At 39.1% G+C, this 26,117-nt stretch overlaps 1 protein-coding gene across 5 annotated transcripts in view; it reads right to left on the bottom strand.

The window, feature by feature from the left end:
- Positions 1 to 25,575, bottom strand: part of UNC79 (unc-79 homolog, NALCN channel complex subunit) — a 299,827-nt gene extending 274,252 nt beyond the window's left edge. For 4 of the 5 annotated variants that reach the window (XM_024982113.2, XM_059879353.1, XM_059879351.1 and 1 more), the window contains exon 1: positions 24,686 to 25,575. In XM_024982113.2, coding sequence (XP_024837881.1) covers positions 24,686 to 24,707 — 22 coding nt within the window. In that variant the 5' untranslated portion in view covers positions 24,708 to 25,575. The remainder of the gene's footprint in view (positions 1 to 24,685) is intronic. The other variant, XM_059879352.1, reaches the window with a different exon arrangement.
- Between the last annotated feature and the right edge of the window lie 542 nt (positions 25,576 to 26,117).

Genomic DNA, 26,117 nt, shown 5'->3' with positions numbered 1-26,117 from the left:
TAGCCCATGAGGCTTCTCTGTCCGTGGGATTTGCCAGGCAAGAATACTGGAGTGGGTAACCATTTCCTACTCCAGGGGATCTTCCCAACCCAGGGATCAAACCAGTGTCTCCTGCATTGCAGGCATATTCTTTCTTTACCAACTGAGCCACCAGGGAAGCCGATTTCTCTATACTAACACAAAATAATAAGAAAAGGAAATTTGAAAAACAACTTCATTCACAAAAATGAATGAGGAAATAAGTTTAGGAATAAGTTTAATGAATGCTGTGACAACTACAAGCTATTACAAAGGGGAAGTAAACAATATCTAAATAAGTATACACATATATCATTGCAAGGAACAGCGAAGACTCTATGTTGTTAAGATAGTAATCCTCCTCAAAGTAATCTATAGACCAAAATCCAAATAAGCTTATTTTGAATAAAGTGACAAGTTAATATTAAAATTTATATTTAAAAAAGAACCTAAAATAGCTAAAATGATTTTTAAAAATAAGAACAAAGTTGGAAGACTTACACTACTTGATTTCAAGACTTACTATAAAGTTACAAAATAAAAACAGTATGTCACTGGCATAAAGATAGACATATAGATGGATAAACAGAATAGAGTCCAGAGATAGCTAGACATATATACGGTCAATTGATCTTCAACAAAGGTATCAAAGTAATTCAATGGAGACAAGATAGTTTTTGTAAGAAACATGCAGAAACAACTGGATATTATATATGGAAATAATGAACTTCAAGCCTTCAGTTCAATTCAGTCACTCAGTCATGTCCAACTCTTTGTGACCCCATGAACCGCAGGACACCAGGCCTCCCTGTCCATCACCAACTGCCAAGTCTACCCAAACCCATGTCCATTGAGTCAGTGATGCCATCCAACCATCTCATCCACTGTTGTCCCCTTCTCCTCCCACCTTCAATCTTTCTCAGCATCAGGGTCTTTTCCAGTGAGTCAGTTCTTCCCATCAGGTGGCCCAAGGATTGGAGTTTCAGTTTCAGCATCAGTCCTTCCAATGAATATTCAGGACTGATTTCCTTTAGGATGAACTGGTTGGATCTCCTTGAAGTCCAAGGGATTCTCTAGAGTCTTCTCCAACACATTTCAAAAGCATCAATTGTTCAGTGCTCAGCTTTCTTTATAATCCAGCTCTCACATCATACATGACTACTGGAAAAACCATAGCCTTAGCTAGATGGACCTTTGTTGACAAAGTAATGTCTCTGCTTTTTAATATGCTGTCTAGGTTGGTCATAACTTTCCTTCCAAGGAGTAAGCGTCTTTTAATTTCATGGCTGCAATCACCATCTGCAGTGATTTTGGAGCCCCAAAAAATAAAGTCTGACACTGTTTCCATTGTTTCCCCATCTATTTGCCATGAAGTGATGGGACCAGATGCCATGATCTTAGTTTTCTGAATGTTGAGCTCTAAGCCAACTTTTTCACTCTCCTCTTTCACTTTCATCAAGAGGCTCTTTACTTCCTCTTCACTTTCTGCCATAAGAGTGGTGTCATCTGCATATCTGAGGTTATTGATATTTCTCCCGGAAATCTTGATGCCAGCTTGTGCTTCATCCAGCCCAGCGTTTCTCATGATGTTCACTGCATATAAGTTAAATAAGCAGGGTGACAATATACAGCCTTGACGTACTCCTTTTCCTATTTGGAACCAGTCTGTTGTTCCATGTCCAGTTCTAACTGTTGCTTCCTGACCTGCATACAGATTTCTCAAGAGGCAGGTCAGGTGGTCTGGTATTCCCATCTCCTTCAGAATTTTTCACAGTTTATTGTGATCCACACAGTCAAAGGCTTTGGCATAGTCAAAATAGATGTTTTTCTGGTACTCTCTTGCTTTTTTGATGATCCAGTGGATGTTGGCAATTTGATCTCTGGTTCCTCTGCCTTTTCTAAAACATCTTGAACATCTGGAAGTTCATGGTTCATGTATTGCTGAAGCCTGGCTTGGAGAATTCCTCATACCATACATAAAAAGTGACACAAAAAAGTTCTTTGAGGGTCTTCCCTGGTGATCCAGAGGCTAAGACTCCTCACTCCCAATGCAGGGGGCCTGGATTCGAGCCCTGTTCAGGGACTAGCTCCTGCATGTTGCAACTAAGAGTTTATTTGCCAAAACTACAGATCCCACATGTCACAACTAAGACCTGGCACAGCCAAATAAAATTGTTTTTTAAATGTTCACTGACCCAAATGTTAGAGATAAAACTGTGACGTTTCTAGAAGTAAATCTTTACGTTGTTGAGTTAGGCAAACATTGTTTAAATAGGAGATCAAAACACAAATAATAAAAGAAAAAAATAATAAAATGGACTTCATAGTTTAAAAGTGTCACTTCTCAAAAGTGATTATTAAGAAAACACAAAGGTAATACACAGAGCAGAAGCAAAATTTTTCACAACAAAAACCTGCTATTCAGAATACGTGAAGAACTCATAACTCAATAATACAACCAATAAAAGCTAATAAAAAAATGGACAAAACATTGGAACAAACATTTCCCAAAAGATATACAAATGCCAATAAGCACATGAAAATATGTTTAACATTGCTAGTCCTTGGAGAAATGCTAATTAAAACTACAGTGAAATACAACTGCACACATGCTAGAATGACTAAAGTAAAAAACACTTTCAATACCAAGTGTCGGTGAGAATGGAATATGTGGCAGCTGGAACTATCTCCTACATTGCTGGTGGAAATGCAAGATGTTACAACCACCTTGCAAAACAATATGGCGATACCTTATAACACTAAATACAATGGTCAAGCAATTCCATTGCTGGCTATTCACCCTAGACAAATAAAAACATATGTCCCCTTGAAAACGTGTCTGCAGAAATTTTAGCAGCATTTTTCATAATGGTCAAAAACTGAAAACAACCCAAATAATATATACATATCATGGAACACTATAGAGCAAATATATATAAATACACACAACAGCATTAGTGAATCTCAAAAATATTATGCTAAATGCTGCTGCTGCTGCTAAGTCGCTTCAGTCGTGTCCGACTCTGTGCGACCCCATAGACGGAAGCCTACTAGGCTCCCCCGTCCCTGGGATTCTCCAGGCAAGAACACTGGAGTGGGTTGCCATTTCCTTCTCCAATGCATGAAAGCAAAAAGTGAAAATGAAGTCACTCAGTCCTGCCTGACTCTTAGCGACCCCATGGACTGCAGCCTACGAGGCTCCTCCATCCATGGGATTTTCCAGGCAAGAGTACTGGAGTGGGGTGCCATTGCCTTCTCCAATTATGCTAAATAAAATTAGTCAAATTGAACGACTATGTACTGAATGATTCCATTGATATGAACTTCTAGAAAAGGCGAACTATAGTGATGGAAAGCAGATCAATGGCTGCCTGGAGTTAGGAGTAGAAGGAGATCAAGAGCAAAGGGGCACAAGGAGTATTCTTCAGGTAAGAGAACTACTCAATATACTGTTCAAGGTGATGCTTACACAATTCTATCTGCTTAATAAAAGTCATAGCACTGTGCTTTGAAAACAGTTTTTTTTCCTGAAAACAGAATTTTATTATATGTAACTATTTCCATAATAAAAAAAAGAGGATAAAATAACACATACTAGAATATGGAGATACTTGGGCATGCTACATTAGAAGATGGAATGATGTAGCCACTTGTACTTACTTATAGTGACTAAGCTTGGATTTATAAAAAGTAAGGTAATAATATTCAACTAAATACTGTCAATTTTATTTATATTTGACATTTCAATTTAAGAGCTAAATAAATATATATGCATGTGGAATCACCATGAATAGGTTAGTTCATATAAAGACTAATAAAGATATACTGCATGGATGACTCTCTAAAACCACAAAAAAAAAATGCAGAGAGACATTTCTAAAACTTCCAATAGAAAGTGATCCATACAGAAGATAAGCAAAGAAGACTCAGCATACATATGACAGGAATCACAAAGAATGCCAAATGATAAGCCAAAGTAAATATTAAATTATACTCTATAATTTTAGAACACTTTCCTAAAATTAAGAAAAAAAACCTCAAATTTATATATCATGTTTCAGCACAATCATTTCAGCATGACCAACACTGAATCATATTACAGTTTAAATTACTTTAAAAAGAAAATAAAACATCATTTGGACAACCATGCAAAAAAGCTAAGACACCAATAAGAGAAAGAAAACAAGATTGTCCCCTGACTTTTCAACCAGTTCCTAATACCCAAAGAACATTAGTTCAGTCGCTAGTCGTGTCCCACTCTTTGTGACCACATGGACTGCAGCAAAGCAGACTTCCCTGTCCATCACCAACTCCTGGAATGTACTCAAACTCAAGTCCAGTGAGTCAATGATGCCATCCAACTATCTCATCCTTTGTTGTCCCCTTCTCCTCCTGCTTTCAATCTTTCCCAGTATCAAGGTCTTTTCCAATGAGTCAGTTCTTTCCATCAGGTGGCCAAAGTACTGCAGTTTTGGCTTCGGCATCACTCCTTCCAATGAATATTCAGGACTGATTTCCTTTAGGATGGACTGGTTAGATCTCCATGCAGTCCAAGGGACTCTCAACAGTCTTCTCCAACACCACGGTTCAAAAGCATCAATTCTTTGGTGCTCAGCTTTCTTTATAGTCCAACTCTCAACCATACATGACTACTGGAAAAACCATAGCTTTAGCTAGACAGACATTTGTTGGCAAAATGATGTCTCTGCTTTTTAATATGCTGTCTAGGTTGGTCATAACTTATCTTCCAACTTATCTTACCTTTTAATTTCATGGTTGCAGTCACCATCTGCAGTGATTTTGGAGCCCAAAAAAATTAAGTCTGTAACTGTTTCCACTGTTTCCCCATCTATTTGCCACGAAGTGATGGGACTGGATGCCATGATCTTAGTTTTCTGAATGTTGAGCTTTAAGCCAACTTTTTCACTCTCCTCTTTCACCTTCGTCAACAGGCTCTTTAGTTCTTTTTTGCTTTCTGCCATAAGGGTGGTGACATCTGCATATCTGAAGTTATTGATATTTCTCCCAGTGATCTTGATTCCAGCTTGTGCTTCCTCCAGCCCAGCATTTCTCATGATGTACTCTGTATATAAGTTAAATAAGCACGGGTGACAGTATACAGCTTTGATGTACTCCTTTCTCAATTTGGAACCAGTCCATTGTTCCATGTCCAGTTCGAACTGTTGCTTCCTGACCTGCACACAAATTTCTCAAGAAGCAGGTCAGGTGGTCTGGTATTCCCATCTCCTGAAGAATTTTCCACAGTTTGTTGTGATCCACACAGTCAAAGGCTTTCGCATAGTCAATAAAGCAGAAGTAGATGCTTTTCTGGAACTCTCTTGCTTTTTTGATGATCCAACAGATGTTGGCAATTCGATCTCTGGTTCCTCTGACTTTTCTAAAACCAGCTTGAACATCTGGAAGTTCACGGTTCATGTACTGTTGAAGCCTCACTTGGAGAATTTTGAGCATTACTTTGCTAGCGTGTGAGCTGATTGAAATTGTGCGATAGTTTGAACATTCTTTGACATTGCCTTTCTTTGGGATTAGAATGAAAACTGCCCTTTTTCAGTCCTATGACCACTGCTGAGTTTTCCAAATTTGCTGACATATTGAGTGCAGCACTTTTGCAGCATCATCTTTTAGGATTTGAAATACCTCAACTGGAATTCCATCATTTCTACTAGCTTTGTTCGTAGTGTTGCTTCTTAAGGCCCACTTGACGTCACGTTCCAGGATGTCTGGCTCTAGGTGAGTGATCACACCATCGTGGTTATCAGGGTCATGAAGTTCTTTTTTTGTATAGTTCTTCTGTGTATTCTTGCCACCTCTTCTTAATATCTTCTGTTCTGTAAGGTCCATAATGTTTCTGTCCTTTATTGTGCCCATCTTTGCATGAAATCTTCCTTTCGTATCTCTAATTTTCTTGAAGAGATCTCTAGTCTTTCCCATTCTATTGTTTTCCTCTATTTCTTTACATTGATCACTGAAGAAGGCTTTCTTATCTCTCCTTGCTATCCTTTGGAACTCTGCATCCAAATGGGTATATCTTTCCTTTTCTCCTTTGCCTTTTGAGTCTTTTTTGTAAGGCCTCCTTGGACAACCATTTTACCTTTTTGCATTTCTTTTTCTTGGGGATGGTCTTGATCACTGCCTCCTGTACAATGTCATGAACCTCCGTCCATAGTTCTTCAGGCATTCTGTCTATCAGATCTAATCCCTTGAATCTATTTGTCACATCCACTGCATAATCGTAAGGGATTTGATCTAGGTCATGCCTGAATGGTCTATTGGTTTTCTTCTAGACCTACTTCTTCAGTTTAAGTCTGAATTTGGCAATAAGGAGTTGATGATCTCAGCCATAGTCAGCTCCCGGTCTTGTTTTTGCTGACTGTATAGAGCTTCTCCATCTTTGGCTGCAATAATTCTAATCAATCTGATTTCAGTATTGACCAACTGGTGATGTCCATGTGTACAGTCTTCTCTTGTGTTGCTGGAAAAGGGTGTTTGCTATGACCAATGTGTTCTTTGGCAAAACTCTGTTAGCCTTTGACCTGCTTCATTTTGTACTCTAAGGCCACATTTGCCTGTTACTCCAGGTAGCTCTTGACTTCCTACTTCTGCATTGCAGTCCCCTATAATGAAGAGGACATCTTTTTTGTGTGTTAGTTCTAGAAGGTCTTGTAGGTCTTCATAGAACCATACAACTTCAGCTTCTTCAGCATTATGGTGAGCACATAGACTTGGATTATTATGATATTGAATGGTTTGCCTTGGAAACAAACAGAGATCATTCTGTCATTTTGAGAGTGTATCCAAGTACTGCATTTCAGACTCTTTCATTGATTATGATGGCTACTCCATTTCTTCTAAGGGATTCTTGCCCACAGTAGTAGATATAGTTGTCATCTGAATTAAATTCATCCATCCCAGTCCTTTTTAGTTTGCTGATTCCTAAAATGTCGATGTACACTCTTGGCATCTCCTGTTTGACCATTTCCAATTTGCCTTGATTGATGGACCTAACATTCCAGGTTCCTATGCAATATTGTTCTTTACAGCATTGGACTTTACTTCCATCACCTGTCACATCCACAACTGGGTGTTGTTTTTGCCTTGGCTCCATCTCTTCATTCTTTCTGGGGTTACTTCTCCACTGATCTCCAGTAGCATATGGGGCAACTACTGACCTGAGGAGTTCATCTTTCAGTGTTCTATCTTTTTGCCTTTTCATAGTGTTCCTGGAGTTCTCAAGGCAAGAATACTGAAGTGGTTTGCCATTCCTTTCTCCAGTGGACCACATTTTGTCAGAACTCTCTACCATGACCCATCCATCTTCAGTGGCCCTACATGGCACAGCTCACAGTTTCATTGAGTTAGATGGACAAAGAACATGATGTGACAAATTTAAGACACTAAAGGAAGAGAAATATGAATCAAGGATTTTACATCTACCCAAACTGGCCTCCAAGTACAAAGCAGCAAACAATTATAAACTTACTGAAACTCAAAGTACATTGATCCTGTGAACCCTTACTAAAGAATTTATTAATAGTAGAAAAAAAAAAAAAAAACATTCAGACAACCAAAGACTGAGAGACAATAACGTAAGAATGATTGGTGAGCACTAAATATAAATATTCATATAGAACGTAGTTAACCCATGGTCACAAAAGAGAGAATATAATAGACAAGTATGTGTGTGTGTGTGTATTAGTCGCTCAGTCATGTCCAACTCTTTGCAACCCCATGGATATAGCCTGCTAGGCTCCCTTGTCCATGGAATTTTCCAAGCAAGAATATTGGAGTGGATTCCCATTCCCTTCTCCAGCAGATCTTCACAACACAGGGATCGAACCCAGGTCTCAGCGTTGCAGGCAGATACCATCTGAGTCACCAGGGAAGCTGGTAGACAAGTATAAATTATCAAAAATTGTGGAAAAGAGAATAAGGAGTGCATGTAGATATGACTGTCCATTAGACATTAACTGGAAATAATAGGATATTGCTTTAGATCAGATACTGGAATAGAAGGAGTAAAGGAGAAGAGGTTACAAGATAATTTCAATATTGTTCAATGCAGGGAACCAGTAAGCCCAAAAAAAGTATATTAATGGTATTATATAAAGGTATTAGTATTAAATATATAGTTAACCAATAGGACAAACAAACAAACAGATAAAACTGACTGCATAATGAAAAACCATAGATACAAAAGACAAAAAAAACCAAACCAATATGATAGAACTGATGTCAAACATTAATCATACCAGTAGATGGAAATGGGCTTAACTCCCCTATTGAAAGAAAAGGCTAATGAATCAAAATCCAACACTATGCAGAATACAAGAGATACACCTAAAACAAAGAGATTCAAAAGAGTTAAAAATAAAAGGATGGAGAAAGATGTATCAGGCAAACACAAATAAAAAGAAAACAGGGGTCTTAATCTTGATACCTGACAAGGTGGAAGTGAGACCAAAAACCATTACAATGTATTAAAAAGGCCACTGCATAATGCTTAAGGCTACAATTCACAATGAGGATATTACAGTTATTAATATTTATGCACCCAATAACACAGTAGTAACTTTCATTAAGCTGAAACCTACAGGAAATTCAAAGAGAAATAGGCAGAAACACACTAACATTAGGAGATTTAACATACATCTCAAAATCCAAGATTGAGCTGACTAAAAATTAATAAGGACAACATAGGTCAGGTTTAATATAGATCTTTAAGATCTATATCAAATTTTGAACCCCAATAATAGCAATTACAATTTATTTTCAAGTACACGTGGAACATTCACAAAAACTGATAATCTTATGCCACAGAGAAAAGCTCAATAATTTTCAAAGAATAGAAATAATGCAAACACCATCCTCACACTATAATGCAATAAAAGAAGAAATCAATACCAAAATAAAAAGATGTTAACTAGACTTACTACAGTAATCATTTGCAATATACACAAATATTTTCTTTTTTTTTTTTTTTGCCACACTGCACAGCATGCAGAATCTTAATTCCTTGGCCAGGTATCATACTTGCACCCCCTGCACTGGAAGCATAGGGTCCTAACCACTGGACTGCCAGGGAAGTTTCTATACACAAATACTGAATTATGTTGCACAACTTAAACTAATATTACATTTTAATTATAACTTCAATTTTAAAAAGAAACATACATATGAAATAAAAAACAAATATGCCCTTCCACCTGGAAATTTACAAGCACACTTCTAAACAACACTTGAGTCAAAGGCAAAAATACAAAATTAAACTGCAGAACTTTGTGAAAGTAATAATAAAAACCTGATATTATCAGAATCTGTAGGCTACACCTAAATGAAATGTCAAAGAAAACATATGGCATGAAATGCCCATATGAAAAAAATTAAACACCCAACACAAAAAGCCAGAAAAAAAAAAAAGATGTTTGTGGAAAATAGATTTAATAAAAGGAGAAAGTAAACTCTAAAAAAGCGGCAGAAATAATAAATAATTCCAAAACTTGTTCCTTATAAAAAAAAATTAACAAAATAGACAAACCACTAACTAAATATATAGGGGAAAAAGGTGGTGGGGATTTGGGAGGGAAAAAAACAAAATGCACAACATTAAGTACACAACATCAGAAATAACAATAAGAAAATAAAACATCAGAACAGGGGAAATTAAAAATTTTCTAAATGATTATTTTTCTTAGTTCTATGCAAACAAATTTGAAAACTTAGATGAAACGGAAAAATTTTAGAGAAATAAAACTTACCAAAATTGACCCCAGTAGAAACAGAAAGTCTAAATAGAACAAAGATCATAAAGAAAATAAAAGAAGTTAAAAAGTTTCACTATTAAAAAAAAAAAAAACACTAGGCCAGATGATTTCACATGGGAACCCTAATAAACTCTGAAAGATCAGAAAACTTCCAGTGTTACTTTAATTATTCCAGAGCATAGGAGAAAAAAAGGAAATCTTCCAAACCCATTTTATGTAGTGAGTATAACACTGTTCCCAGAAACTGACTAGAATCACTCCCCACCCTATCCCTCCAAAAAACAATGGACCAATCTAACTTACAAATATCAATGCAAAAATTATTAAATAAAACATGATAAACTCCAATCCAGCATATTAATGAATAGAAGTCATATGGTCTCCATAGATAAAGAAAATGAACTTGACAAAATTCAACACAACTCAAGTTTTTTAACTCAATAAAATAAAAATTCATGGACACTTCCTTAATACCTTAATATGTTACCTCGACACCCCCAAAAATCTTAATAGGGAAATTAGTGGCTTTCCTACTAAGATTCAGAATGACACAATACTCAGTCTCTATGCTATATTTAAAGTAGTGTTGGAAATATTTGCCAATGCAATTATAAAAGAGAAAGTAATTAGAGAAAAAAATTGGATAGAAAAGAGTAAAATTATTTTCTATTTCTAGATTATATAATTATTTATATTTTGAAAACCCAAAGAATAGATGGAAAAACAAGTACAAAAATAAAATAATTTGGTAAAGTAGGGTTATAAAATTGGCATACAAAAAGTAATAACATTCATGTACAAATACAAAAATATAGAAGACAAACCTCAATTATGATAGAAAAAAATATATCAAAAAATGCCAAGCATAAGCTTAACAAGAAATTATAAAAAACACCCTTTCTAAAAGCACCTTTAGGAAAGCCACCAAAAAAACTTGAAAACAAATAGAAAGACATACCATGTTCCTAGATGGTAAAATTCAATATCCTGAAGATGTCAGTTTTCCTCAAGTTATTTTATAAATTTAAAATGATACTCAAAAATACCATCAAGCTTTTTTCTGGAGCTATGAAACTTGATTATAAAATTAGTTTGAAATACTAAAAAATAATAGCCAGAGTTTGGAAAATAAAAACAATATTGAACCAGGGAAAAGAGATTCAAGTACAATACTCTAAAAAAAAATTTAGCCTACAGTCTAAAAAAGAGAGGGAGCATAACAAGGATAATAAAGGGCAAGGATTGGCTCTCTGTGAATAAGTCATGCCAACTTCACTTCAGTGTCTTATTTCTTTGGGGGAATCTGGACAGAAAACAAAGGAAAGCTAAAGGTAGAATATACACATCTCAGCAAAGTGAACTCACAATAAAGGACAGAAATGGTATGGACCTAACAGAAACTGAAGATGTTAAGAAGAGGTGGCAAGAATACACAGAACAACTATACAAAAAAGATCTTCATGACTCACATAACCACAACGGTGTGATCACTCACTAGAGCCAGATATCCTGGAATGTGACGTCAAGGGGCCTTAGGAAGCAACACTATGAACAAAGCTAGTGGAGGAGACGGAATTCCAGTTGAGCTATTTCAAATCCAAAAGATGATGCTGTGAAAGTGCTGCAATCAATATGCCAGCAAATTTGGAAAAGTCAGCAGAGGCCAAGGACTGGAAAAGGGCAGTTTTCATTCCAATCCCAAAGAAAGGCAATGCCAAAGAATGCTCAAACTACCACACAATGGTATTTACCTCACATGCTAGCAAAGTAATGCTCAAAACTCTCCAAGCCGGGCTTCAACAGTACGTGAAGCTGGATTTAGAAAAGGCAGAGGAACCAGGGATCAAATTGCCACCATCTGCTGGATCATAGAAAAACAAGATAGTTCCAAAAAAACGTCTACTTCAATCTCACTGACTACGCCAAAGCCTTTGACTGTGTGGTTCACAACAAACTGTGGAAAATACTTCAAGAGCTGGAAATAACAGACCACCTATCTGCCTCCTGAGAAATCTGTCTGCAGGTCAAGAAGCAAGAGTTAGAACTGGACATGAAACAATGGACTGGCTCCTAATCAGGAAAGGAGCATGTCAAGGCTGTATATTGTCACCCTGCTTATTTAGCTTCTATGCAGAGTACACCATGAGAAATGCTGGGCTGGAAGAAGCATACGATTGGGCTGGAATCAAGATTGGCGGAAGAAATATCGATAACTTCAGATATGCAGATGACACCATCCTTATGGCAGAAAGTGAAGAGGAACTAAAAAGCCTCTGGATGAAAGTGAAAGTGGAGAGTGAAAAAGTTGGCATAAAGCTCAACATTCAGAAAACTAAGATCATGGCATCCAGTCCCATCACTTCATGGCAAATAGATGGGGAAGCAATGGAAAGTGAGAGACTTTATTTTGGGGGGCTCCAAAATCACTGCAGATGGTGACTGCAGCTATGAAATTAAAAGATGTTTGCTCCTTGGAAGAAAAGCTATGACCAACCTAGGCAGTATATTAAAAAGCAGAGACATGACTTTGCCTATAAAGGTCCATCTAGTCAAAGCTATGGTTTTTCCAATAATTATGTATGGATGTGAGAGTTGGACTATAAAGAAAGCTGAGCACCGAAGAATCAATGCTTTTGAAATATGGTATTGGAGAAGACTCTTGAGAGTCCCTTGGACTGCAAGGAGATCAAGCCAGTCAACCCTAAAAAAAAAAAAAAAAAATTAGTCCTGAATATTCACTGGAAGGACTGATTGTTGAAGTTGAAACTCCAATACTTTGGCCACCTGATGTGAAGAATGGACTCATTGGAAAAGACCCTGATGCTGGGAAAGATTGAAGGCAGGAGGAGAAGGGGTGACAGAGGATGAGATGGCTGGATGGCATCACCGACTCAATGGACATGAGTTTGAGCAAGCTCCAGGAGTTGGTGATGGACAGGGAAGCCTGGCATGCTGCAGTCCATGGATCACAAAGAGTCGGACACGACTGAGCTATTGAACTGAACTGAAAGTGAACTCAAACTGTAAGCTCCCCTAGAGCCTGGTACAGAGCCTGACACAGTGCAGACACTCAAAAAATATTTTTTGAATTAGACAATGGACAAGCTGGGACCTCCCTGGTGGTCAGTGGTTAAAACTCCAAGTGCCCAGTGCAAGGGGTACTGGTTCTATCCCTGGACAGAACTAAAATCCCTCATGTCTCTAGGCCTTGCCAAAAAAAAGAGAGAGAGAGAAAGAGAGAAAATGGACAACTTGATAAAATATGATTGGGTAGTACCACAATAGAATGCATTTGTAGTTGATGAAACTGTCTTATTTAAGATGTATTGATTAATGGTGCAAAAGTAACTCAAAACAAGCTATTTAATGGTATATCACATGCTTTTTTTACTTCTTTTCTCCCGATCAACATTGGGGGGGAGGTATTTTATATAGGGATGCATGTCACTTTGGTAAGTGATGCAAAACTACTGAAGGAATGGTTATTATGTTGAATGATAAAATCAGGCACAACAATGAGATGACACTAAAAAGATGAAGTTCAATAGTCTGTAGTGGGTTGAACTGTGTCCCCCAAAATACTATGTTCAAGTCTTAAACCCTGATACCCATAACTGTAAACTTATTTGGAAATAAGGTCTTTGTAGATGTAAACAGATTAAAATGAGGTCAAACTGGTTTAAGCTGGGCCCTAAATCCAATCATCTTATCCATGAGAGGGCAGAAAGAATAAAAACCACAATCACAGAAAACTAACCAAACTGTGACATTGTACAGGAGGCAGTGATCAAGACCATTCCAAAGAAAAAGAAATCCAAAGCAGCAAAATGATTGTCTGAGGAGGCCTTACAAATAGCTGAGAAAAGAAGAGGAGCTAAAGGCAAAGGAGAAAAGGAAAGATACCCACCTGAATGCAGAGTTCAAAATAGCAGGGAGAGATAAGAAAGCCTTCCTCAGCGATCAAAGCAAAGAAATAAAGGGAAATAATAGAATGGGAAAGACTAGATATCTCTTCAAGAAAATTAGAGATACCAAGGGAACATTTCATGCAAAGATGGGCTCGATAAAGGACAGAAATGGTATGGACCTAAAAGAACAGAAGATATAAAGAGAGGTGGCAAGAATACACAGAAGAACTATATGAAAAAGATCTTCATGACCCAGATAACCACAACTGTTTGATCACTCACCTACAGCCAGACATCCTGGAATGCGAAGTCAAGTGGGCCTTAGGAAGCATCACTACAAACAAAGCTAGTGGAGGTGATGAAATTCCAGTTAAGCTATTTCAAATCCTAAAAGATGATGCTGTTAAAGTGCTGCGCTCAGTATGCCAGCAAATTTGGAAAACTCAGCACTGGCCAAAGGACTGGAAAAGGTCAGTTTTCATTCCAGTCCAAAGAAAGGCAATGCCAAAGAATGTTCAAACTACCACACAGTTGGACTCATCTCACACACTAGCAAGTGAAGTCGTTCAGTCATGTCAGACTCTTTGCAATCCCATCGACTGTGGCCTGCCAGGCTTCTCAATCCATGGATTTTCCCGGCAAAAATACTGGAGTAGGTAGCCATTTTCTTCTCCAGGGGATCTTACCACCCAGGGATCGAACCCAGGTCTCCCACACTGCGGGCAGACTCTTTACCATCTGAGCTACAAGGGAAGCCCACACACTAGCAAAGCAATGCTCAAAATTCTCCAAGCAAGGCATCAACAGTACATACATGAACTGAGAACTTTCAGATGTTCAAGCTGGATTTAGAAAAGTCAGAGGAATCAGAGATCAAATTGCCAACATCCACTGGAACATAGAAAAAGCAAGAGAGTTTCAGAACAACATTTACTTCTGATTCATAGACTACATAAAGCCTTTGACTGTGTGGATCACAACAAACTGTGGAAAATTCTTCAAGAGATGGGAATACCAGACCACTTGACCTGCCTCTTGAGAAATCTGTACGCAGGTCAAGAAGCAACAGTTAGAACCATACCTGGAACAACAGACTGGTTCCAAATCGGGAAAGGAGTATGTCAAGGCTGTGTATTGTCACCCTCCTTATTTAACTTATATGCAGAGAACATCATGAGAAACGCTGGGCTGGATGAAGCACAAGCTGGAATCAAGATTTCTGGGAGAAATATCAATAGCCTCAGATACGCACATGACACCACTCTTATGGCAGAAAGCAAAGAAGAACTAAAGAGCCTCTTGATGAAAGTAAAAGAGGAGAGTGAAAAAGTTGGCTTAAAACTCAACATTCAGAAAACTAAGATCATGGCATCCAGTCCCACCACTTCATGGCAAATAGATGGGGAAACAGTGGAAACAGTGACAGACTTAATTTGGGGGGGCTCCAAAATCACTGCAGATGATGACTGCAGCCACAAAATTAAAAGACAACTGCTCCTTGGAAGAAAAGCTATGACAAATCTAGACAGCATATTAAAAAGCAGAGACATTACTTTGCCAACAAAGGTCTGTCTAGTCAAAGCTATGGTTTTTTCAGTAGTCATGTATGGATGTGAGAGTTGGACCATAAAGAAAGTTGAGCATGGAAGAATTGATGCTTTTGAACTGTGGTATTGGAGAAGACTCTTGAGAGTCCCTTGGACTGCAAGGAGATCCAACCAGTCCATCCTCAAGAAAATCAGTGCTGAATATTCATTGGAAGGACTGATGTGGAAGATGAAACTCCAATACTTTGGCCACCTGATGCAAAGAATTGACTCATTTGAAAAGACCCTGATGCTGGGAAAGATTGAAGGTGGGAGGAAAAGGCGATAACAGAGGATGGGATGGTTGAATGGCATCACTGACTCGATGAATAAGTTTGAGCAAGTTCCGGGAGTTGGTGATGGACAAGGAAGTCTGGCGTGCTGCAGTACATGGGGTCGCAAAGAGTTGAACACGACTGAGCGACTGAACCAAACTGAACTAAATCCAATGAATGCAACATTTATAAGAGAAAAGAGAAGACTGGGTACAGAGACACAGAGATCACACGGGCCATGTGAAGACAGAGGCAGAGATTAGAGTGATATAGCACAAACCAAGGAATACCAAGGATCCCCAGCAATCACCAGAAGGTTGAAGAGAGGCAAGGAAGGCCACCAGAGGAAACAAGGCTTTGCCAGCACCTTTACTTTGGACTTTCAGCCCAGTAATCATGTAAAGATGTAAGAGTTGGACCATAAAGAAGGCTGAGTGCCAACAAATTGATGCTTTCGAACTGCAGAAGACTCTGGCGAGTCCCTCGGACAGCAAGGAGTTCAAACCAGTTGATCCTCAAGGAGATTAACTCTGAATATTCATTGGAAGGACTGATGCTGAAGCTGCAATACTTTGGCCACCTGATGTGAAGAGCTGACTCATTGGAAAAGACCCTGATTCTGGGAAAGATTGAAGGCAGGAGGAGAAGGGGACGACAGAAGATGAGATGGTGGGATGGATGGCATCACTGACTCAACGGACTTGAGTTTGAGCAAACTCTAAAAGACAGTGAAGGACAGGGAAGCCTGGAGTACTGCAGTCCATGGGGTCACAAAGTGTTTGACACAATTTAGCAACTGCCTCCAGAACTGTGAAAGAATAAAGTAGCCTTATTTAAATCCACCCAGTTTGTGGTAATTTGTTATAGCAGCCCTAGGAAACTAATACAGGGTTAAGCCAAGTTCTGTATCTTCCTACTGCACGATGGAGAATGAAGGAAAACAGGCTTAACAGGTATTCTTATGGAAAAGGTCTGGCAGTTTCAGCAGACCAGAGGCTCAACATTATAATACATAAAGCAAAAGAGATCCTTACATTTTGAAATATAGCTTGGAAGAAAAGCAATGACAAACCTAGACAGCATATTAAAAAGCAGAGACATTACTTTGCCTACAAAGGTCCGTACATTCAAAGCTATGATTTTTTTCAGTAGTAATGGACATAAGTTTGAGCAAAATCCAGGAGATGGTGAAGAATAGGGAAGCCTGGGGTGCTGCAGTCCATGGGGTTGCAAAGAGTCCAATAGGACTGAGTGACTGAACAACAGCTCTGCACTAGCGAAGGTATGTATAAGGTATTGAGTCTTTTTCAGATGCCACGTTTAAAAGAGGAAATAAAAAGCATCTGGAATGCATTTTTAAATGTAATGTAGAAAGTGCCTCAAAATTAAGTCATGTTATCACCCAATGTTACTGAGCAATTATTCTACATATACTTTGGCCACCTGATGCAAAGAGTCAACTCATTGGAAAAGACGCTGATGCTGGGAAAGATTGAAGGCAAAAGGAGAAGAGGGTGGCAGAGGATGAGATGGCTAGATAACATCACTGACTCAATGGACATGAGTTTGAGAAAACTCCAGGAGACAGAAAAGGACAGAAGAACCTAGTGTGCTACAGTCCATGGGGTTGCAAAGAGTCAGACATGACTTAACAACTGAACAACAACAAAAATTCTACATATATAGAATACAGTCTAACATCTAGGAAGAGCTCACCCAACTCCCAATGAGGTGGGGCTCTAACATGGGTACAACATGACGGGAAGCTACTGAAGGGTTTTAAAGGAAAGAATGATGAGAATGACATGGAAGCTTCTATATTTCAGATGGATTACTAAGGGAACTATGTGAGGATAGATTTGATCAGGACAAAAGGAGACAAGGGGAGATAAATTAAAAGGCTGGAATAATAGAGAAATGATGAATTCCATAATTATGATGGCGACAGTAAGAATTAATAGGAAATGAGGGATCTGAGGAATATTTAAGACATAAAGCCAGAGCACTAATACAATAACATTTGACTCTCAAAACTATTGTGAGAATGAATTACACTAATATATGTCAAAGTGCTTAATACACAATAGGCACAAACAATAGACATCTAAACTCTCCTTTCCAGAGATCATAAGGTTGAAATACATGTAACTCTGACAAGACAAACTGGTTATATGATTAGGAGTTATCTGTTGTCACTTCTGAGGCAAGCTCAGTTCAGTCACTCAGTTGTGTCCGACTCTTTGAGACCCCATGAACCGCAGCACGCCAGGCCTCTCTGTCAAGCTCATTTCTTCTTAAAATGCAAATAGCGTTATATATATAAATGTGTAGGTATATAAACACACACACATATATAAGTACCTATGTCTACAAACATATACACACATCCTTTAGATTTTGTCCTTGTGTTAGATCAAGCTTCTGAGACCAATGAAGAAATACACTCTAAAAGGCTGATTTCCCTCCAATTTTACTCCCACATCAAACAGGAAATGAGACTCACATGATAAACTATATGCTGTTTAGAAGTGTTGTCCTTTCGAGAAACGTCTGAAAGGAGAGAAAAACCAGACAGAAATGGAATGTATACATTGAAAAAAAAAGCTAAAAATTCTAAATGAAACGGTTGAGCTTTCCATACTACAGGGAATGAGCTTATTGATAAGCATACATTTTTGCTTAAGGTAGCTTTTGATGCAATAAACATTTCATTTCTAAGCCAACATATGTGCTCATTTATGCTGAGCTATTAATATCTTTTCAGAATATGAAAAATAAATACACATGAATTTCCAACATAATAATACTGTAAGATGAAAATCCCAACTTAAAGCCTTTTTATTGACTGAGTAATCAACACATAAAACTTGAACAGATATGTTATCAAAGGATCCAAGTTACAACATGGAGTCCCTGACTTCAGATGTATTGTCACTTTATCTTAAAAAAAAGCTGCTGTGTGATAAGACAGCCTACCAATTAGGAATCGTAATTATTAAGCTGAATATATTAAGAGAAAACTTTAGCTAGGAGAAAGAACTAAAAATACAATGAACATTCAGGAAAAGTATCAGTTGTTATGAAATACTATAAAATTTGATTGAGCAAATATGTTTTAAGTACTTTTGATAACTATATTTTTAATTACTTATAAATCCATTTGAAAAGCATGTGAAAATTGTATATAATATGAACCTCATATTAACAAAAATATGAAATCTTCAAATGAATGATATCCAGAAACGTAATTATTCAATCCTTTCTTCCAAAAAAAAATATTTATTTATTTGGCTGCACCGTGCCTTAGTTGCAGTACGTGAACTCTTAGTTGCTACATGTGGAGTCTAGTTCCCTGACCAGGGATCAAACCCAGACCCCCTGCATTGGTAGTACACTGGACCACCAGGGAAGTCCCTGTAATCCTTCTTTGTAGAAGACACTTACTTCACCTTCAACCATTTTTACTTACTCAAGAAACAGTTTTTGTGCAACCCTGTGCCCTAGACAACGATCCACATGCTGAAGACACAGATTTGAACATAACACCATCTACGTGGTGCTAGTGGTAAAGAATCCGCCTGTCAATGCAGAAGATGCAAGAGACATTGGGTTCGATCCCTGGGTCAGGATGATCCCTTGGAGAAGGAAATGGCAACCCACTCCAGTATTCCTGCCTGGAAAATCCCATAGACAGAGAAGCCTGGCGGACTACAGTCCATAGGGTTGCAAACAGTCGGACTGACTACACACACACACACATACACACGGGGGAAGTTTAGGAAGACTCCAAATCTTTTGACTTAGGTGAATGCGTAGATCATAGTGCCATTTGCCAAAATGAGTACTGTAAAAAAGAATTACAAGTTTAGGACCAAAGACAATGCATATGGGTTTGAGTTGCCTGTAGGATGCTTGATACGGACAGAGGCCAAGAAACACGTTTAGACTAGAAAACTGAATTTGAGTGTTATCCACATAGAAGTGAGAGTTGGTACATCAAGAGTGAAGGAGAGAAAGAATCTGTGGGATTTGAAAAAGAAAAACAAGAATAATGACAGAACCCTGTTTTTAAAGACAGGGAGAAGAGGACTTCCCTGATGATCCAGTGGATAGGAACCCCCCACCAGTGCAGGGGACACAGACTGGATCCCTTGGCAGGGAAGATCCCACGTGCTGCCAGGCAACTAAGCCTGCATGCCGCAACTACCAGACCTTGCCCTAGACCCTGCGAGCCACCACTACTAAAGCTGCATGCCTAGAGCCCGTGTTCCGCAACAAGAGAAGCCACTGCAATGAGAAGCCAGCACACTACAACCAGAGAAAGCCCATATGTCTAAATAAACAAATATTTTTTTAAAAAAGATAAGGAGAAGAAAGGTAGCCGTAAGAAAAAAATCTGAATAGGAACAGTCAGCAAAGAAAGAGGAAAGGGAGAGATTAAATAGGGAATAGAAAAGCTAGTGTCAAACCATGAAGAGAAATCAGAGCTGAAAACCAGGTGCTCTTTTTGCTACCTACATGGTCAATAGCCAAACTCTAATTTTTACACATGTGAATAAAACTAGAGTTCCCTCTGTAAGAAGTTAGCAATGTTGTGCAAAGACTTTTAAATGGCTACAGGTGGCAGTGCTATTCAAAGAAGTGCTTTTTATATTTTAGTCATATTAACAAATAATGTAATAAAAATAAATAAAACTATCTTTTGATTTCTCCAAGCATAACCCTTAAATATGTAAGGGATGGGGCAAGTTCAACTTCAAATCATAGTGCTAATTAGCTATACTCTTAAAATGTTTGTTTTGATGTAATCAAAAGATTTTTAGTTATCAGGATACATATGTTGAATAGGGTAAACACATTAAAAATGGCACACATTCATATTTCTGTAATTATTATAGTAAGTTTATACACAAAGTATCAGCAGGTTAATTTCCAAATTTGACAACTGTTTTGATGGATATTTATGTACATGATTTATGTAACCAGATGCTACACTGTCATCATAATACAAAAGGTGATGGATAGGCAGTTCATGCCTTAGAAATGTTCTGTAAGGATGATCAGTTAGTTCTCTGCTAGATATATCAAGTCAAGGAATTGTCATGCAGAGATTCCCTCCCATTCAAAATGGATTAGGTTGATTGCTATAGAAGAGACTTGGAGACAAAGAAAGGAGAATAAAAAATAGTTAATACGCTATATGCCATTTAACCCACTCCAGTGTTCTTGCCTGGAGAATCCCAGGGACGGGGGAGCCTGGTGGGCTGCCGTCTATGGGCTCGCACAGAGTGGGACACGACTGAAGCGACTTAGCAGTAGCAGCATACCATTTAAACAATGGCTATTCTTTTTTTCTGCTGCACTCTGGGGGGCTAGAGCCAAACATTATAATTATCCTTATTTTAGCAGTAAGCACAAGGTTTGATACTTGATGATAATAATAATAATAGCTAATATTTATTATGGTTGGGAAGATCCCCTGGAGGAAGAAATGGCAAACCACTCCAGTATTCTTGCTTGAAAAATCTCATGGACAGAGAAACCTGGCAGGCTACAGTCCATGGGTTGCAAAGAGTAGGACACAACTGAGCAACTGAGCATGAACACGAATATTTAGTAGTTTATTGTGTGTCAAGATTCTGTGCTGTGCACTTTTCATGGATCACCTCATTTATTCTTCACAACAACTATGACTATTCCCATTTTATGAATAATGCAGTTGAGGTTTAGAGAGGTTGAGTTAACTTGTCCAAGGTCACAGAGAATGTAAGAAGCAGAACTAGAATTTAAACCCAAGCAGCAGTCTGATTCTACAATCCCAACTCTTAACTTCTGCTGTTATCAAAAGCAAGCTTTTCTTGAAAGAGCACACCCAAAGTTCCAGATTGGGAAATTTTAACTCTTAAAAGACAGGAAAAACGGGGGGGGGGGGGGGGGGGGCGGGGTAGGGAAGTGGATTCCTCTTTCTCCTCTTTAGAATAAAAGAACTACAAATTCTTATTTTTATCATTCTGTATCAGCCACATAAACATTTTCACTACAGTGAAGTTTCACTTTAAAACAAACAAACAACAACAACAACAAAAACACAGCATTTGGAGGAAAAAAGTTGTAACTCTGTGCAATTGCCTGGAAATTGCTAGGCAGCCTTCACCTTCTGTTATGATGTTCTGCACAAAGCATAGGAAACTGATTGAATGTTTAAAAACAGGCCCCAAACTATGTCTTAACTATACCTAGCCTCTCTTTGATCATTTATTTATTTTATGAAAGAAAATGCTACTACACAAAAATAAAATCATCTTTCACACATCTGGGATACATTACATTTCAAAGGTAAGTCACGTAATTTGTTTGGTTGAAATGCAAGTACTTCCTCTTACAGCTCAACCAAACTATGTCCACTTCCTGTACCAAAGAAACCTCTACCTACATCAAGAGGCCACAGGAAGAAAAATTACAGAAATAATATTTTGACACTGCATTAAGCCTCCATTCCCCCTTAGTCCTTAGGCAAGTGGTACTGTGCATGTTTCTGAATGCAGATAAGAAATGAACTTATTCTCCTTCCCGTGGTCTCCACATCCAACAGAGAGAAAAATCTCATGGCTCCCTTCCCTGCTCTTTCCCCTTCCTCCTAGCTATACTCCTACTGAGTCCAAGAATAAAATATCACAGATTTGCAACTTCTCTTTGTTAAAAAGTAGTCACCCTTTGCAAACAGCAACCGCACAGCCTTTCATGTGTCTGCTCTATTTTCAGGACTATAATGTGCACTAGAGTGTCAGCTCATCCATGTTAGTACATGTAAGAGAGAGACAAAAGAGATTCTTAACTTCCCTTCACCCTGAATAAAGACACCTAAAAACACCCAAAGCATCTGTATCCTTTTCACAGCCTACTCTCATGTTACCTCCTTTGCCCTCCAAAATGCTAACAGCTAACAAAGATAGTTGCTACTCCTACTCCTTACTTCACAGATGGAAACTTTGAGGCACAAAACTATTAAGTTAATTGCCCAGTTAATTGTGTCTCACAGTTAATCAGAACAGCATGAAAAATTCAAATCCACATGTTCTAACTTCAAATATGGCATCCTTACCATCATCTACTGATGAAAAAAAAAATCTGATTTTACAAAAATTCTAAATTACCTAAACTACATACTATGTGCACTACACAACCAAGTCAAATATAGATTATATTCATCTTGTCATTAACTGCCCAGGAAAGAGACAAGACAAAGAGTCCAGTGCATCTCAAAATATAACAAGGAAGAAGACAGTAATACTCACTGGCTTTCACCTGATATTACTTATATAATATGTAACTATAAAAGCAAATGACAGGTACTAAAATAAAATTTTCAAGGGAGTGATATTTTCACATGGGAAGTTCTGCACCAATTCCAACTATGTTACCATTACTCAAGATATAATGCATTCAATTTTTTCAAAAACCTCTGTAGAAGCAAAATTTATCTTTGACGTTTAGATTTAACTTGTCAAAATGGGCCCAAAAAATCACAAATGAGCTTCCTAATGATTTAGAAGAGATGGACTAATAAGTGGGGAATAGCTGTCAGTATCATAACTACCATTTATTGAGTACTTGCTATATGCTTGACTCACCACTCAACATTTATATATATATTCTCTCATTTATAATCACAACAATCCCGTTGGCATTATTATCCCAGGTTTACAGATGAGGAAATAAAGTTCAAAGAAGTCAATTATTTTGCCCAAGGTCAAATAGTAAACAGCAGAACGAGGATCCAAACTCAGGTAGTCCAGATTCCAAAAATAAACAAACAAACAAAAATTTATATAAAGGTACACGCACTCGATGGTAGGTGAACATAAAGGATCTCTAATGAACCATTGATCTGGGAATTCTTTGAGACTTCAGTTAATTTAATCTACCTGGTGAATTAAGTGACACACTGCATTTTATCAAACACAAGCTACTGCCCCAAAATACTGAGACTACTGTTTTCAGCATTTCACAAAATGGTTTTAACAGTCATTCCAAAGAAGAATTTAAAAGACTTTTAAGCAGTAACAGCATTAGCAACATAACTGTGTACTGCTTTGAAAGAAACAAGAGTCAATTCCATGAGCAGGTTTTGGTATATTTGTTATAAATTCAAAAGCATTGGTTAGTAAAAAACACCTTTTATTTATAGAAGTTTAAGTTCCTGAATCCTTCAAGTGCACTCAGGAAAAGGTTACATGATAATCAACCTACCAAGTACATACCAAAGGCCTACTAATGTGCACTGCAATAAGAGAGGCTATAGGAAACAGATTAGAAACTTCCTCTGTCCACAAGGAGTTAGCAGGTTGTTTCCAACCAAACACACAGCCAGTCATGACTGGGACAACTAAAAACCCCTGCTATTTGTTATAGTTTGTGTGAGCTGACCTACAAAAGAAACCTCTTTGGAAAAATAATTTGATCATTTTCCCAGAGCCCCTTTCACTTTCTTGCCAGCACTAACTCTTGCTTTAACCTATGGTTGGGGTTAGTTTCAGCATTAGTGCTGATATTGTTGATTTTTTCCTCACACTGAATCCAGAATTCTGCCTGGCTTTCGGCTCCCTCCCCCTTCTCTGCCTTTTAGCCTCTCCAACCCAAAGTGGAAACTGCAGACTCAAACTCCCCTATGGCTCCAGCAGCGAGAACTGGGCATGCTCAGAAGGCCAGGCAGGCTTTGGTTGCACTGACAGTTCCCCGCCCCTGATTTGCCGCTGCCCCCCTTCCCCCACTCCAACAACAGATACTGAAATGTTTATCTGAAAGATACGAGGCCTCTTTTCCTCAAGAATGACCCCATTTTAATTTCATTTCGCAGGGTCTTTCAGTCTTGCGAAACCCCACCACCAGCCGAGGAAGCCCGCATAATTTTTCAGCACCGGGGACAGCGCCGCGTTCCCATTAACGTCCACCCTCCCCCACCTTCTCTTGCACCCCCCACCCCCCCACCCGCCCCAACCTCAGCCCCCACCCCCGCACCAGCACGATGCCAAGGTCTCCCAGCAGCCGCAAACGCCGCAACTGCAATAGCTCCCAGCCGGAGGCCGGGCCGGAACGCCGGGCCGGCTGCTACTTACACTGCTCCGCTTTGGTGGACATGGTGCTGTCCAGATGGAAAGGCTTTGCCCCAAAATCTGTGTCGTGTGAGCTCCCTCGCTCCGCCAGCGATGTTGCGAGGAAAAGAGCGCATACCCCCCACCCCCCACCCCCTCGCTTTCCCCCTCCCTTAGGCCCGTGTCGCTACCATTCGGACAAAACGCACATCAAATTGCAGAATTCGGTCCCGGAAGGTTAGGAAATCGCCCCCGGAGAAATGGGTGGGATTTAATAGGCGGCCAAAGGCTTCCTGTCCGTCCCCTCCTGGAGCTGCCCGCGTTGATGTGGGCGGGGAGACCGAAAGAAGAGAGCAAGCTGCGGCTCCTGGTGAAATGGGGAAAATGGGCTCGACCGGGGGAGGAGTATTTCCATTCATAAGGCGCACGGAGGGGACGGGTGTTTCCCAGAGAAAAGCCTCTTAAAGTGCCGGAGTCCCCGACCATTTGGATCTCCCATTGGCGTTTTCCGGGCCTGTAAATCCTGCTTCGGGAGTAGCCCCCGATGCCTCAACGGGGTGACCGGAGAGGGACACAGGTGCGTCCCACGCTTGGTCTCAGCCTCCTAGAGGAAGGAGAGGGAGGCGGATCCGGGGCGGGCTGGAGAGAGCCAGGGCCGGAGGGTGGCGAGGATGCTCCTGAGGACCGCAAAGAAGGAAATGCAGAAGTAACCCTCAGCATGGCTTCCCGGCGTGCTGCGGTCCGTGCCCTCTGTCTCCCCTCTCAGATGGGCTCTCCTGCGGGTGATTAAGATGGGAGGTCCCAATGCCAGGGGGCTGTGAGAAGACTTTAGAAGTCGAGTCTAGGGAAGGAGGAGATTTCCTCCGATGGTGAGTGAAGCTGAAAGGAACACAGAAAAGGGAAATGCAGGATCGGAAACAGGAGGAACCAGCTGTGCGCCCATGCAACCACCCAGGAGGGAGACCGGCACCCTCTTCCTCTTAAGAAGACCCTCTGCTGGGAAACCAAACGAAGCCAATAGAAAAAGAAGGCGATGGAAACACACATTAAGCATATTAATAGGAAAATACTTAAATACTCAAGTACAGTGTGGAAAGACACTCTGAGCCTGGACTTGGAGTCAGAAGAATCAGATTCAAGACTCAGCCCTACCACTTACTCATTCTAGGACTAATCCTAATCTCACTAAGCCTCAGTTGCTTCTTCTGTAAAATGGGAACAATAAAACCTACAGTCACTGAAAGAGTTAGTGGGTGGGTCAAATGATATAATGGATGTCCAAGTCCTTTTAAAATGAAAGTACTGTACAAGTGCCAATCATTATGACGATTCTTAATTCAAATAATTTCAATAGCTGGTGTTAGCTGAGTTGGTTTAGCAAAAGCTTTGGGAACAGAACTGAGAGAATTGACCAATTATTTTTAATACTAACCACTGTAGTGACTAAATCAATGTT

Source organism: Bos taurus, chromosome 21 (genome assembly GCF_002263795.3).
Source record: "Bos taurus isolate L1 Dominette 01449 registration number 42190680 breed Hereford chromosome 21, ARS-UCD2.0, whole genome shotgun sequence".
NCBI classification, from domain to species: Eukaryota; Metazoa; Chordata; class Mammalia; order Artiodactyla; family Bovidae; genus Bos; species Bos taurus.
The sequence above is the reverse complement of the archived record's forward strand: the minus strand, read 5'-3'. Positions and strand labels throughout refer to the sequence as shown.